Raw genomic sequence first — 15,945 nt, 5'->3', positions numbered from 1 at the left:
AACTAAAGACAGCCAGAAACCGAAGGTACATTTGTCTTATTGGAGCTTAAGTCATATTACATATGTGAGCACTTGTGGCTGAAATAATCCCGGGAACATAAGGGCACAGTCTGGATAGGAATGGCAGATTCCCACCTGGAGTTCTCTCTCATTTTGCTGAGAACAAGAGTTAAAGGTCTTGCACAGTGTTGTGCCTCCAGGAAGGTTTTGTTTTGTTTTTCTACAATGTGAAGCAATACTTTTCTTCTCCTATATCAGTGCATCAGTTGTGACTTTAAACATCTGGAGCCAGTCTGAGAGCCTTCTAGCATACTGCTACTCAATAATATCTGTTTTCTTTCTGGGTTTCTGGTAATATTGAAACTAATGTCCAGTTCTTGAAAGGTCACTATGCATTTATGGGAAAGAAAATAAAATGTCAATATTTTGCATTAAAAAAATAAGATAATTTTCCAAAACCAGTCTCATTCAGATGAAACATTGTGGTGGCATAAAGTCGAATGAGCACTTAGTTATCTGATTTTCATATTTCATCACAAGTCTTTGCTTTGTGGGGTTCCTCTTCAGCTGAAAGCAAAGTATTTTTCCACTACTGAAGTTCCTTTCCTACATAATGAGCAGAAATCACAAAAGTCTGTAATAAACACAGTATTCTGACTGAGATGCTGCCTAGCATTAAAATGAAACAATATATTTGATCAGATTAACACATTCATGAGATCTTTCACAAATTGCTAAGATGGTGACTTCTGAATTTATTTAAATGACAATTGCAACATACATATATCTGTGCCCCAGGCTTGCAAACCATTGGCATGTTCTCTCCTAAAGCATTAGTGTTAATGATTTAATTGCTATCAATATTTTTTCTTTCCCATCTCGATTGTTTTTTTGGTTCTAGTTATCAAAATTATCATGAAGACCCTATCTCGTAGTAGCTTAGACCACCAGAGGGACACAAGGAGGGTTTTGCCCCTCATTTTCATAACCTCTCTTGAAAATCTTCAGGGCCTCTTATCTTGTCCTTTGATTTATGTGCCAAAAGGGAATCTCTGTAATCATAAACCAAAACCACAGAGGCATTTTTTGAGAGTTTTACACCTCAATAAGTAACTTGCAGGGGGGAAGGAAAGACTTCATTAGGCCAAGGAATGTGAAATGTATCAGAGATTAAAGTAAAATGCAAGGTGTGATGCCTGCTGCTTCTTTCCCATGCACCAGCAGATGTGAAGGATAATTCCCGGGTGGGGCTGTGTCTTCACCCTGGAAGAAAATAGATATCCTCCTAAGTAAGGCTACACTGGAAGGGTCTCAGACTGGCTCCAGACATTAAAAGTTGCAACTGATTCCCAACTGGCTGTTGAAGACCACCTCCCCCAGACACTGCACTGTCAAGGTCTCCTTCCCCAGCAGCTCCTTCTCCTCCAGGTCTTTCAAAGCCAAAAATCTTTGACCTGGGCCCTGAGTCTACCCTCACGCTTGAAACTTGATGTTACTTTGATGTTACTTCATGGAGGGGAAACTGGATGTCTTCCTGCTATCCCCTGGACTCTGGCTGGGGCTGAAGATAATCCTTGCTTGGGACTTGGCTTTCCAGCAACAACAAATCAGGAAAAAAGACACACAGACAAAACAGTGAAGCTGCAAGTCATGACTTGACCATTCCCTTTGAGCAAGGTGGTTCCGGGCAGCCTGCAATGGCCTTTTATCCCAAACCCCGGGTACTTTTGAACAGGAGCATCTCCTGGCCCTTGGACATGCTGGGATGAGCAGGAGTCCCACAGGGTCCCTCTGCAGTGCCCCACATGGTCACCCTGCCCCAGTAACCTACTGAACCAACACAGTGAGCAGTCCCCAGATAAAACAGGTCAGGCTTTCTGATAAGCTGTGTAGGAGATTTGGACACACAGTCACATTGAAATTGGCAGATGTTGGATATCGATGCCCTCTAGAACACTTACTGTTTATTTTCCATTGCATGTTAGTAAGCCCTCACCCCCCTCCTTTCCCACCCTAACTGGCCCAGCACCCCAGGCTGCAACCCCTTAATTGGTTACGGGAGAAAAAAAACCACTGGCTTGCTGAGGCATTTCTCAATATCCCAAACTCATCCTCATTTCCTTTCACTATGTCTCTACCTGTCACGTTCTTTGCGGAGAAAGGAACAAATGCATTAATTAGAGTGCAGTGAGTGCTCCCACCCGAGCCTCCCACCCCTCGCTGCCTCTGCGACCTCACAGAGATTTCACTAAAAATGTGTAATTAGGTTCTGCAAAGTGACTTCCTGACCGTATGCGCTCTTTTCAAGTGCAGAAGCCCTAAGTGGTGGTGTGTGTTTTTCAGGGGTGCTTCAAGTACCACTTCATTTTTCTAGTTTTTCTTTACAAAGTTATATTTATCTTTTTACCAGTGCCCGAACACATCAAAGCCAAGTCCATTTCAAAAAATCTTAAAGCCCATGGACAATGTCACATACTGGCCTGGATTTTGCATATTCTGAAAAAGGTGTTATAGAAAATAGCTATAAATAGGCTGTGTCAAAAAGGCTGTTCTTGTACATGAGCTTGTATGTGTCCGTCCCTGTACTAGTTTTCCAGAATACGTAAAGAAATTCCATCCTGAGCAGGGGTTGATTTAAACATGATCTGAAGTGCTCTGCTAACATGAGGTCTACCAAAGCTCATTCTGTGCTGAATCTGTGCCAAAGTGCTTTTCAGATAAATTATAAATTAATGTAATGCCTCTTGTGAGCTTAAAGTATTTTTCTTCTCTTCTGTTCTCCCGCTCTTCAAGCGGGGTCTGCTGGTCCAGTTATGGACTTTTTCTTTTAACCACCATCATTGTCATGGTGGAAATGAGTTGTTGAGGAGAAGCGTTCCTCAGAAGCATCCAGACTCAAAACTGATCTAGCTTCCTTAAGATGCTTACCGCAGCCTGGAGTCCCTATCACACAAATGCCTCCTCCTCACCCAGGGTGTGCTTCAGCCTGGGCTGTGAGAGCTGCCTGGTGTCCAAGGAGCCTCCCTCTCCAGTACTGCTGGCAGGTGAAGCTGAAGACACCGGTGACAGTGTGTCCTGCTCTGGTTGTAGCTTTGTAGATCAGGGCTGAGCACCTCACCTGACAGCGAAAGCAACCTGGGAGCCAGTGAAGACTTTTAGTCATGGAGGTTATACCTGCACAGCTCCTGCCTTTGCAATGTAGACCTCTACATTGGCAAGCTGTCTTAACCCGATATATCCTTGTGACAAATACATGGATCAGGCAGGCCAGATCCCACTCTAGGGAAAAAAAGCAAACAAGCAAGCAAGCATTTTATGATGACCTGTTTTTTCCTATCCCCAGCGTTAGCAGATTGTTTGTACGCTGACAGTAGTTCCAAAAGGGGCCACGAGCCCCGGGCAGGCAGTGCTTTTCTTGGAGAGCAGCGTTTCTGAAATGAGAAACAGACAGGGAAAATAAAGACGGGCTAAAACATACAAGCAAGGAGAGGGTGATGGGCCAGTGCTGTGGTTTCTTGTTCCTTTTGTGTAGATGGTTCCTGCTTGCACTACTGGTGCCTCACCTTAGCTCCACTTACACCTCCACACAACCTGAAGGCTTCAAAGCATCATAGTTGCTTCTAATCACAGACTCACAATACACGTTTTTTATGTTGATACAAAAAGCCAAGACACTAATAAATGCATAGAGCTACCTAGAACATTTCATTATATGCTTTTGATTTTCCAGCTTCAATTTAAGAGAAGAGCTAAATTGCTAAATCTTAAATAATTAAACTTAACTACCACCTCACTAGCAGAAATTCACAGAGAGCGGGAGAGCAAGCAGTGACACCCTGGGTGCTCTGCTTTTCACACAATAAGCACATCTCTCTCTGGTTAAATCACTAACAGTGCAGATTTTGCCATGTTTAATTACATAGTGCCCAATCCCAGATCTGAGCTTTCTGTTTTCAAGCACTATTTTCTCAGGGATGCCCTAAGTAGATCTAACTAAACAAATGGGAGATTATAACACTGTTTGGATCCCTGTAGGTGGTAGGATCCCAAGCCAATGTGGATCTTGCAGTGTTTACTGGAAGCTTTGCCTCTCTGACATATTTTAGCTCCTAGGAGCTATATCCCATGTCATTCGTACCTGACCCATTTGCCCACTTCTCAGCAGGGCTCATTAACTTGGCCGGTGGCTGCATTGATAGGACCACTGGAGTTTTTGCTGACTCGGGAGATAGCAGAGCGAGCTTTTTCCTGCCCGTGGACATATTTCTGGGTAAAACATGGGCAAGTCTTGCTGTGAGATTGTCAAGTCCCTCTAACTCAGTGGGTGTCCTATATATTTGAGGTGTCTGCATTGCAATGAGATTTTGCTGAATTTGATATGTTGGTTTTACAGAGGAAAAATCTTGGCACAAGTAGAAGGGAATGTGGGAAAAAAGCATGACAAGAGTCTTTAAGAGATGAACTAGTAGGAGTTTCTGCTCTGACCCCTGATCCTGTTCTTATACACCTACTTTCCCCGAAAGGTGCTGTGGGGAAGTAGGGAAGCAGCTGTGACGGCAGCAACAGGCAGGGACTGTACGTGTAGCGAGGAGCTGAAGAGAGGGTGGTTAGGCTCGGTGCTCTTTTAAGACACAGCACACCATGTAGCCCATGTAAGAGTCACGCTTTTCAGGCACACTCTTGGAAGATCTAAGCACAAGTACAAGGAGGTGGTTTGAAATTACTACATATGTCTTCTTGAGATATTTACACTCCGGGGACCACCCACATCACAGGATGTGTTTGAATTGCTCACCAAGCTTTCTTCTGGAGTCAAGATGAAATTACAGATTCTCTTTTTCCAGAACGCAAGAAAAATTAGCAACTTTCTCAACTGTTATTATTATTACAGAGGCGTTTTTTAAAAATAGGTCCCATTCTTGAAGACCTTTCAAGCACTGGGGGAAATCTTTGCACCTCTTCAACTCCTTTAACTGCTGGTTACTTAACCCTAGCTTGTAAAAAAAATGCATAGAGGTAAAAACAAATTCCCCTTCTTTGTAAGCCAGTTTAAGCAGATTGAGGAAAGGATATGGGAAGGGAGGATGAAATCCCCATTAGAAAAGATGCATTATTTTCTATGTTTATATGACAGTGAAATCCTTGTGGATACTCTTGTGCACTGAGACAATATATTTTAGTTTTAATTGTTTCAGTCAATGTCAATTTTACATCAAACATGCAATAAACTAAAAATGGCCTTTGGGAAACATCACTGAATCTGATTTTGTGCTGCAGTACTGCCAGTGTAAATATCTACTTCTGTTTTGTAAGCTCAAAGCCAAATGGAGCAAAATTTTCCTTTCAGAGAGACTACTGACCTGTCAGCATCAAAAATATTATTTTTAGCATATAAAAATTGTTTGTCAGTGATTGTAATAACAAGAATCTTTGCAAAATCCATTATTACTCTAGTAAACATTTTCCCTTAGGCAGTAATAGTAGGAAATGAATTAAGAAGTTAGTTGATAGCAACTGGATAAGAAAAAATTACAGTGTGTCACATCTACAGAGTTATTGGGATGAAATATATTTTCTTTCTATTTAAATTATTAAATGTTTACAGTAGCTCAGAGAAAACATCAGATCTAAAGCATTTTGGTAAATTATAATTTATTCTACTGCTTGCTTTCCAGAATGCTAGAAGATGACCTCAAGTTAAGCAGCGATGAAGAAGAAAATGACCAGGTAAGAACCAGACAACTAACATGTCACTTGTAGCATGTTTCATGTCGAGACTGAGCTCCTGCGAATATTTTGCTAATGCTTTTTCAAAACATACATAAAGGTTATCAAAATACACGGCAGTACTGTAACTGGAGTAACAGATGTTGCTGCTCGGAGCCAGCCCGTGTGTGCTAACTGCCGGATTGGTGGGGAACGGTCTGCAGTGCTCTTGATTTATTACCTTGATGTGACCCAGAAGGTTTTTGTATCAGTCTCCTTCTGATTTGATTTTGTTTTGTTTTAAAAAGCGGCCAAGGAGGGGAGAAACAGGAATTGTGGATTAAGGGTTCAGGCCAAACCTTGCAATCATGAGCTGGCCCTAGGGATGAGCCACTGGGCTGCTTATTATGTCTTACCTGCCTAAAGCCTCGCTGGCATCCCCCCAGCCCTCGCCGCTCCTCTGAGCATTTTCAGTCCTGTCTCTGTGTGGCCCATGCATGCTAAGAAAGCTAAGGACAGCTGAGAGAAAGCCTTAGCTGTGCATTTTGTTTACTCCATAACACAGCAATTAGGGCATTTGCCTGGGTTTTAACGACCCCAAACTACCTGACTAGGAGCAGATATGTCAGCCAAAGTTTTCCATGTGTCAGGACAGCTGGGTTTTGTTGGCGGGGGGAGGTGTCTCCCAGTTTTTCCTTAAAACATTGCTGTGTTTTGTCTAAATAAGTACTCACTAGAATAGGGCTGGATCTTGACTTTCCCATGGCCGGCTGAGTGCCTTGTTGCCAAGCGGTGCTATGCCATGCTCTCTCCTTCTCAGTATACTGACATGGGCGCTTTGGTTGGGGATGAGAGGGCAAGAGCCGCTTCCCTTCCTTCTTGCACTAAAATGCATGTCCCATGCCTTCACCGGTGCATATGAGGGCAGTACTGCCCCTGGTTGCATCTCACAGATGGATCCAGACCTGTATATAACATGGGTTTCAAATGTAATTATTTCAGTCAAGTGTAACTGGAGCTATCTAGACTTCTGAAATTCAGGATCTTAGACAAATAATTCTAGGTATGTAGGCATGAAGATTTCCAGGGTTTTCTTTAACTCTTGTTATTAGAAGTATCTATTTTACAACATATTCCAAACAACAGGTAAATCAAAACCTCTTAATATTTATACTAAACTATTATTTCATCTATTTTGAGCAAAGCTTCTTGGTGTTAAGAAGATTCAGCACATAGATTCAATTATCTACATATTTATACAATTTCTTTTTGTTTAATGCATTTCATCCTGAAACACTTCACATTTAATTACTCTTCCTGCTCATCTAGATAGTTTAAAATACAGCACATAGACAGCATAGGGCAAAGTAAAGTGAGGGACGGAAGGGATGTCTGAAGAATAACAATAGCACACGGAGGTGCTGTGGTACTTGCAGCAAGCGGCTGGGTGGGAGGGGAAGGGGGAGCCAGTGGTCAGGAAAGATGGTTTGTCCTTCAGGTGGGAAGGGAGATGGGATCCCGCGTAATGGATGTCAGTGTGGAACAGGCAGAGACAGAGAGCTGAAATTCTAGTTTGCTTCATAACAAGCAGAAAAGGACTTGGGAAAGTGTATATTGTGCACGAGATAAAAGAACATGAGTAGTTTTAGGCAGAGAAGGGATTGTGGAAAAGTACTGCCGTGCACAGATGGCACCTTTGCTTTAGCACTACCACTTACAACTGTTAACATCTTTCAAGCGCCTGGATTGCTCAGTATTATGTGTGCTACGCAAGGTCTTCGTTCAGTAACCAGAGCTTTAAGGTACAGCTGATACAGCTGGGTCTTTCACATCGGTCCTCGAACAAGCTCTACAGAGCCAAGACAGAGTCTGCCACCCGCGCAGCAATGAGCAGAGCTGAGATCCCATTACTCATTTCTAATCGTCACGGGCCCTAGTGTGAGCAACCTTCGGCAATTACTTTGTGATTTAGTCTCCTTTCCTAGTCACATTTTTTTCTAACTTGACTGTACAGATAAAAATCTCCTGGAGGCACAGACTGGCTCCTGCTATATGAAATGCTTTGCAGAACCTCAGCCGAGACCTGCAGGTTTGCTTAACGAACAATCCTAAATAAATATGCCTGCTGGATAAACAGAACACTACGTTTCCCTCTACCTAGCAGGAAATAGGCCCAAAAAAGAATAACACAGAACCCCTCTGCCAATAAATGCACAGATTACAACATGGATCTGTGTCTAAATGTCAGTGGGAGAACCCATTTCCTTTTACTTCCTAATTCTGAGGCTCTTTAATCTTAGATCTCCTCCTGAGCTCAAGAACAGGAAATAAAGAAATCAAAGATGAAGAAATAGGAACAGCATATGAGTGATTCCCGGATACTCCTTGTGTCGTAAATTAACCTTTGAGCAATCAGACTCACTTAAGTAGTCCAATTTCTCAATGAGCTGAAGATGAGCTGTACAAGAACCAGGAAGCTTTTCATTTTGCTGATTTCTAAACAGGGAAGTTTAGGGGAAAGACTTCGAAAACTTTGGAGATTTTTGCATCTGCGTCTGAAATCACCGAGCAGCGAAGAGAAAGTTTCTGAAGCAGTGCAAAGAGGGACAGGTGCTTCTGCACTCCCAGGGCTGGCATTTGGAGGGCTGTGACTGACCCAGGGAATGTGAGCCATGGATGAGGGAGGCCAAATGCAAGACAGAGACATGATTAAGAGCTTCGGGACCTGCAGCGGGCAAGGCATTCCCAACCCTTCCCTCTGCGCCAGCAATTAAGGTAGTGAGATTCACAGACCCAGGAGAGGCAAAAGAGGCTGGGTTTGAGCTGAGCGTGTGTGCGCCCATAGTAATTACATTATCCACACATATTAGTCTCTTAATTTTAATTACATAAATGTATTTTTCCTCTTTAATGAGCATAGTTTATCCATTTAAACTGATCATTTCAATTTTACAGGCAGTGATCACAGGATCTAATATGCAGGGGGAAAATTTCCTGTTGGCATATTTTACATCACGCAGATTGAAGAAAATATACTTTTTAATCCCCAATCAATATCTGAAGAGCATGCAATTAACAGATACCAAGGTAGTTAACATAAATCTGCAAGTTAAAGAGCCAATTCATTTTGATTTATAACACATAGAGTAATAATTTCATCATCGTCTCTCCCAGAAAGCATCTGAAGCTTTGTAGCATGAAGATGTCAAAATTGTACTTAAGATTGTTCGGAGTACTGAATTGTAGTGGTTATTGCCTTTTGGTTCCTTGAAGTGTGGCATAGCACATGAAACAGTCCCCATTATAATACCCTGCTCTTCTCCATAGAGGTCACTGGATAACTTAAATCAGTCTTGGGTGAAATTTTAAAAGGAGATTGTCAATTGTAATTTGAACAATTCTCTTTTTTTCCCCCTACTTGTCCTTTTACAATATGAAAATTTTGTAATAGAAATTAGTTCCTTTAAGGGGAAAAAGATCCCTGGCATCATTTGTGCAATTCACGTCAATCAATAGCCAAATAAATTAGCTGACTGCTACGCATACATGGAATAATAATCTAACATATTTTTGCAACCCAAGTCTGCTTCCTTGTGTGAATTTTTTCTGCGCGGGATCAGGTTGGTTGCCGCTGAAGTTTTGTGGCTGTGAAAATTTATTACCCACAGAGTCAATCTGCATTCTGGCTGCCAAGTCTGAATAAATAGAGTCATTGTGCTTGTCTGGAATATGTAACCAAAGTTCATCGAGTCAGCTTGACTTTCACATCCCATGGGATTCATAAAAGCCAACACCCTGGTATGTGCTCTTGATTCCTGCCAAAATTTTGCAAAATTGTATAAACAGAAGTTGAAGAAGCAATCAGAACACACTCCCAGGGACATGGCTCCACACTCCAGCCCCTGCTGTATCTCGAAAGGAAAGACCCAACTTTAGTACTTTTTTTTTTTCTTTTTTTAAATAATCGTATCCCCCTGTGGCAGCAGGTACATGCAGGGGCTGAAGACACCCTCTGCACACAGTGCACAGGGAGGCAGCGAACAGTCCTCTCAGGTTCATTAATTTTACTCATGTGCCCTGCACCAAAGGAAGAGGGAAGGCAGTGTTTGCCTGCAAGTGGCTGACCTCCTTAAGAGGGGACAGGGACATGCTGGCCCTGCAGGGTCCGAGCGGTGTGAGCAAAACCGGCCCCTCCGCAGGCCAGCCAAGACAAACAGAAAGCCGTGTCCCTTCACAGGAGACCTCGGGGGAAGAGCAGCCTTGAGAAAGTTCACCAGGAACAGCTTCAGCGCGGTAAAATGAAAGTCTCGGCAGCCTGGTCTGGCTCGCCACCCAGATCCCCACAGGGTGATGGCAGCCCACCCAGCCCAGTGCCGCCCTGGAGGACCCATCCATGCTCCAGCATCACCCTGGACACGGCTGAGCCGGACAGCTTGATGCTAATTCAAGTTAACACCTGTAGCTCCAGGGGGGACATATGTGCCTATGTTTCCTCCCTGTCACGGATATGCTGAGGGATGCCAGGGCTCAGCTCTGGAAATGCATCTTTCCAGCAGGACTGTCTGCAGTGTAGGCATTTAGGACCAGCCAAATCCATCCTGTTGTTGCAAGAGGACAAAAGTCCACCTACGTGGTCAATGGCAATTGGTGTGGCCATGTCCCTGTGTAAACAGCATTAGGAAATTATTCATTTTTTTTAAGTCATAAAATCATGTTTCATTTCTTCAGTGGTAGCCAGAAACAAGTGAGAAAGAAAGTATGTAAAAATAATCTTTTTAATAATGTGTAGGACTTTTCCCTCTCACTTCTGGATGTGGACTGACAAATCAACAAAAATATTAAAATTGTCCTGAAATGAATGGTCATGCATCCACCTTCTTCCAGAAGGAATAGTTTTTTAGTAGAGTCTTTATAAGCACTACTTCTGCATATGAAATGTAATATTCCAGCTGATTTGAAGCCATCTGTAATGAATTTTGAAACAAATTGAAAAAGGGGCAAAGCAGATACAAGCTTTCCTTCCATAAGACCTCCTCTGTTAGGACGGCACTTTCTGAAGTCGAAGATCAGCCAAGCAGAGTGCAGAGTCAGGTACATCTAGAGAGAAGAGTTATATTGGGAAAATTATAACACGCCACTGCATAGCCCTGTTCATCATTAGAACTATTTTTAGGCAGTGCTAATTGCATTCACATATGCCATGTCCAAATATTTTAACCACATTAAATCATTTTAGTGTTGTGCTCCCTTTTATTCACCTCTTCATCAGTGCAATACTTGATGCTTGATCAGAAGGGAAAATGAGTGAAAAAGGAGATGAGAACACTCAGCCCTGAGAAAAAAAGCACAGAGCCTGCATCATTGCTGCAAATGAATTTCTCTCAAAAAAAATGCCCTGATAAACTTGGGAAAAAAATATCTTTCTGATGAGAAGTTTCTCACTCTACTGAGCACAGGAGACTTACTACATGAAGTCTGGCCACATGCGAGTCTGCAACCAAAACTGCACAAAGCAGAGATAAGCAAAAGTGGAAAAATTAAGTTTTGGGTTAAGGAATAGCTGGAACTTCAGGTGGTTTTGTACTTAATCCAAAGGCTCTGCTCAGCCCTCTGTCACTATAACGTGCGTGCTTTTTTAGACCAGAGGAATAGCCACAGTAACAGCCTTACTTAACTCGGGTAAGTCTATTATTTCCTGTGTATTAGAGAAGCAATCCTTTTGGTATCCAACTCAACTAAAATCCAGAGTAAGATTTAAGCCAGCTGAGCCAAGCTTTTTTTTGTGGTTTGCCAGCTCTGATTTTAAAATCTCTGTGACATCTAAATTTGCACTTCCACGAGGCATGACAAGAAGACCAAGATTGCCTCACTGAAACTGTCAGATGAAACAAAATAAGAGCTCAGTCTTGCCCTGCCAAACTTGGCTCACATCACTGCCTATCTTACAAAATCAGATTCAATGTCTGGCATGCAATGGCAGGCAGGATCAAGCTCTAGATTTGAATGCCACCACCATGAATGACAGTGAAAAAGGCTAGAGATCAGATTGGCTCTTGGACATGCACAAAATTTGGGAAAATTCAAACATGGCACTCTGATCTCCATGCTCCTCAGAAGCAAACCTCTAAAAATAGACTGGAAAATAAACTTAAAATACAAGGGCATCTTCCTTGTCTCTTCATGTGGATGCTGGGACTATGCTGAGTTTTAGCCCTAGTAAATCTCCAAAGCCTGCCCTTTTCCACTGGTATCACCTTTTTCCAAGTCTAACAGTTTCTCTCTGTATCTACTGTAACTTCCCTAACCCCACCTTCTTGAAACCTTTGGTTAGTGTTTTTTCCCCTTGTGAACTGGAAGTACTATACGAACGTCTGTTTTAACTGGCGTGGGAACGTGTTCCGATGCAATCAATTCAGCAGTGTTGGCTAATTTAGGGCATAAAGAAGGATTAGGCCCCACATGTCCAGGCTGGCTTTCCTTTGTCCCTGTCTCTTGTGAGCCCTTCATCCCACGCGCCGCTCCTCCTGCCGCAGAGAGCCCTGGCTGAAGCCAGCCACCGTCCCTGGGTCTTTGCCCCGCTCAAGCGTGGCCATGACGCATCTGTTTGCCTTCAGGCAAGTTCATTCCAGCGTGCCTGTAAGAGAACGGTTAAGTAACTGGCATTCACAAATAATTTAGAGCACAAATTAGTGTCGTTTGTAATATTGCAGCTATTAAAAGCTGTAAGAGGAGAACATACCCCGCTTGCATCTCTCTCACACACACATGCACGCACTCATGCACGCACACAAACACAGACTCCCAGCCCCTCTAGGAGCTGCCTGTTGCTCTCTGCAAGGGAATGTCAAGCTCACTTCGCTCCCCTTGGCCATTCAGCTCAGGCTGGGGTGGTGTCAGCGTCAGGAGCTGTGTTGAAGGAGACGTGGCGCACAGAGATGGATGACAGCAGAAACAGAGAAAGAGGCAGCTGAGAGCATGTCAGAAAACAAAAGGAACATGAAAAGGGAAAGGGATTAAGGGAATAAAAAAGAAATGAATGAAGAAAATAAATTGGGGGGAAAAAGGACATTATGTAGGGAGTAGCAGCTATACGAGAACATGATGAGAAATAAGGAAAAAGACCCAGCAGCCAATCCATCAAAACTAGCATTTAAGAAAAAGGACTGGGGAACCATTGCTACAATTTCTTCTGCATCTAGGATGAAATCTCTCTCCTTTGAAGTCAACGGGAGTTTAGCCACTGATTTCAATCAACTTAGGATGTTATCCCCCATCTTCTTTTTTATTTCCTAGCACAATCCAAGCAGATACTTGGGTAGTAGCAAATGCATCATAGTCGATTGGCGTAACACCTCCCTGGGCAGAGTTACCACCATTTTGGGAATGCAGGCTTGTATTTCCCCTATTTTCACATATATGGGCTTTTAGAAAAATTCTACTTTAATTTCTGAGCTTTCAGACTTCCCAGTAAATCTTGTAAAGCTTGTGGCACAAAACTGACATTTTTTGCCTGCCATATCCTAAGTGTAATCAGCACTTCAACCAAGTTACCATTTCCTGGATAAGGCGACTACTTCTGTAGAGACGGAGGAGGTTTTTCCAAGGTGACCGCTGCTTCGCTTGCAATGACTGAGACCTTCCTCCAGTGTCACTGAAAATTAACCGTTTTATTAATGTAAAGTACCAAGGACTTTCCTTTTGCTCGTCTCCACTGAAAAAGATTGAAGTTAACTCATCTGCGTTGAAACCCTGCGTCATTGTTGGGGCCAGACTGCAGGAGAAATCTGAACAGATGCAGGACAGAAGATTCAACATTTAGAGATATATAAAATTCTCTGTATGGTTAATACCCATGCTGATTATACAGCAATTTGGAGATCCAAATCACTTAACAAGTATTAACTACTTAATACAATGCCCCTGAGAGGTATTTAGGTAGAGCTAAGCAAGAATTATTATCTCTGTAGAATTGACAGGGAGACTGAGACTGAGATGTGGCTTGTTTGAAGCCACATGGCAAGTCAGCTGCAAAGCCAGGATTAGCGCTTGGGTCTTTCACTCCCAGGTGCCATGTTCAAGTCACTAGATTGTGCTGCCCCTGAAGATTAATAAGGATTAATGGACAAAGGAGAGGAGAAAGAACAATGTACACCAGAAATATAATAATGAAACTCCAGGGTGAAATATGAATACTGAGGTGTTGAAAGGCCTGGAGAAATCATGAAATCCAAAAAGGGTTTTGTAGTTTCTTAAAAGATGTGATTCTGATGATAACCAACTCCAAAAGGGGAAGGAAGGGAGACCCTTTTAATTCTTACAGCCTGTAAATCTTAAATAAATATCAACTGGACAGTGAAAATCACATTCACACATTTATATTGCAAATTTACAGAGAAACACTCAAGCTGCAGATTACAAGTGATTTTAAATCCCTCAGAAATCCACACTGGAAAGCAATCCTCAAACAAAGCCCCTAGGAACAGTGAGGAGTACAGAATAATGCAGTGAGAGAAGGCACATTAGGAATCACTAACGGTAAATTGACTGACCTGAGCATCTCGGACAACTTCTTGTGGCCACAAAACATTCACAGGCATCTAAACAGGGCAAGTCTGTAGGTGCGAGAGGGTTTCATTACCTCTGTTTTGAGCCCTGATGAGAGCATCATTGCAACCCTGTGCAGCTCTGCACTTTTCAAGGAGAATACTGAAAACTGAAGAGAGTTTCAAGATGAGGGAGAAGGATGCCTAACAGGTTTGGAAAACATGCCTTGGAGTGAAAGATATCGACGCAATGAACTGAGTTTGTCTGGAGCAGGGCTGGTGGCTGGCTTGATCACAGTCTGTAAACACCTGCACAGGGAGAGGAGCTGTGAGGCTGGAAGGCAGCTCTGTCTCACAGGCAAAGGTATAACGTCTAGCACAAGAATGTGCCTATAAACAGAGTTGGACTAACATCTTAACACAGAAGGTGAAAAACTGTGTTTGTGGTTGGACTGCGGTGGGTTCACCATAAGAGGATTATCCAGAAGTTTTGCTCTAGGTCCACAACAGCTCCCAGATCTGAAGCAGAAAAAAAGCTCTGGAGAGTCCTGTGGCCCAAGTTATGGGATGCAGTCAGGTTGTGCCCTTCACAAAGTTTTCTTCCTGGCTTCACTAGTTTAGGAATAAACTGCATTTAAGCTAAAAACAAACAAAACCTTTGGAAATTAAAACAGAATCAACATGGAAGACATACGAAGAGTGAAACGTGAAGGATGACAGATATAAAAGTATTTGTTCTGGTCTGGTTCCCAAATGGCAGGATATAGTAGTGACATCTTTCCTTAACCCTGGCTTGCAGAAAGTGCATCTACAGCTCACTAACTGCAGTCCAATACAGGGTGACATCCAGCAGTCTGGGTGGTTGCTAATACAGGAGATGCTGACTTAGGGCATAAATGGTTCACTGCACAGTTCCAGGGCAACACCTACCACCCAAGGAAGACAAAGAAGATGCTCTGGAAGCAATGCAATTTACTCATGCACAGGTAGTACATACATTTCACCAAAGAAATGGTTCAAATTCTCACCTTGTGTACACCTGCGCCATCTCAGTGAAGTCTCTGGTATAACTGGTGTAACTCCCAACAATTGCTGTAACTGAGCTCTCTCGTGATAACAGCGATTAATCCACAGGACAGGAAAAATGGAAAGCAAAATGTCTGAATCTGCCAATGGTCAATTTATTGGCTTTTATTTGCCAAAGTGTCCTGTGGGTGAGGCATAGGAAAATGCAGCCACACTCAGCCTGCAGTGCCTCCAAGACACTCTTCCAAGCCCATCAGAACATTGTTTGGTAGTTCTCATTTGCTTCTTATCCAAAAATGCCTGCAAGCCCAGCAGTTTATGAAGCAATTCTGTTCCAAACAGATTTAAAAAAGAAAAGGAAAAAAAAAGGTGGGGAGGGGGGGGCGGATTTCTGGGGACCACTCCTAACACTCCCGTATCTCCAGCTCAATAGCTGTATTCAACCCGTTCTGCTCACTGCTCAGTCCCAATTACAATGAACTAGCTCACTGCTCAGTCCCAATTACAATGAAAGTATTTAATTTCCTCTTTGATTTCCCTTCAACAACAGATTGCAACTTGTGACACTTCAAGTAATTTTGGTAGCTCATTTAACACACGCTGAAACCTGAATATCTGCTGATTATGTTCCCAAGCTCTAGCTCATTGCAATAAAGGATGGAGAAAGGAG

General features: G+C 42.8%; 1 protein-coding gene across 1 annotated transcript in view; it reads left to right on the top strand.

The window, feature by feature from the left end:
• AFF3 (ALF transcription elongation factor 3) overlaps nucleotides 1-15,945 on the top strand; it is a 337,267-nt gene that overhangs the window by 229,888 nt on the left and 91,434 nt on the right. The window contains exon 8 of the mRNA XM_052773584.1: nucleotides 5,676-5,727. Coding sequence (XP_052629544.1) covers nucleotides 5,676-5,727 — 52 coding nt within the window. The remainder of the gene's footprint in view (nucleotides 1-5,675; nucleotides 5,728-15,945) is intronic.

The sequence above is a fragment of the Harpia harpyja genome, chromosome 22 (assembly GCF_026419915.1).
Source record: "Harpia harpyja isolate bHarHar1 chromosome 22, bHarHar1 primary haplotype, whole genome shotgun sequence".
Classification (NCBI taxonomy): domain Eukaryota; kingdom Metazoa; phylum Chordata; class Aves; order Accipitriformes; family Accipitridae; genus Harpia; species Harpia harpyja.
Note: the sequence above shows the minus strand (reverse complement) of the source record. Positions and strands in the feature narration are given on the sequence as shown.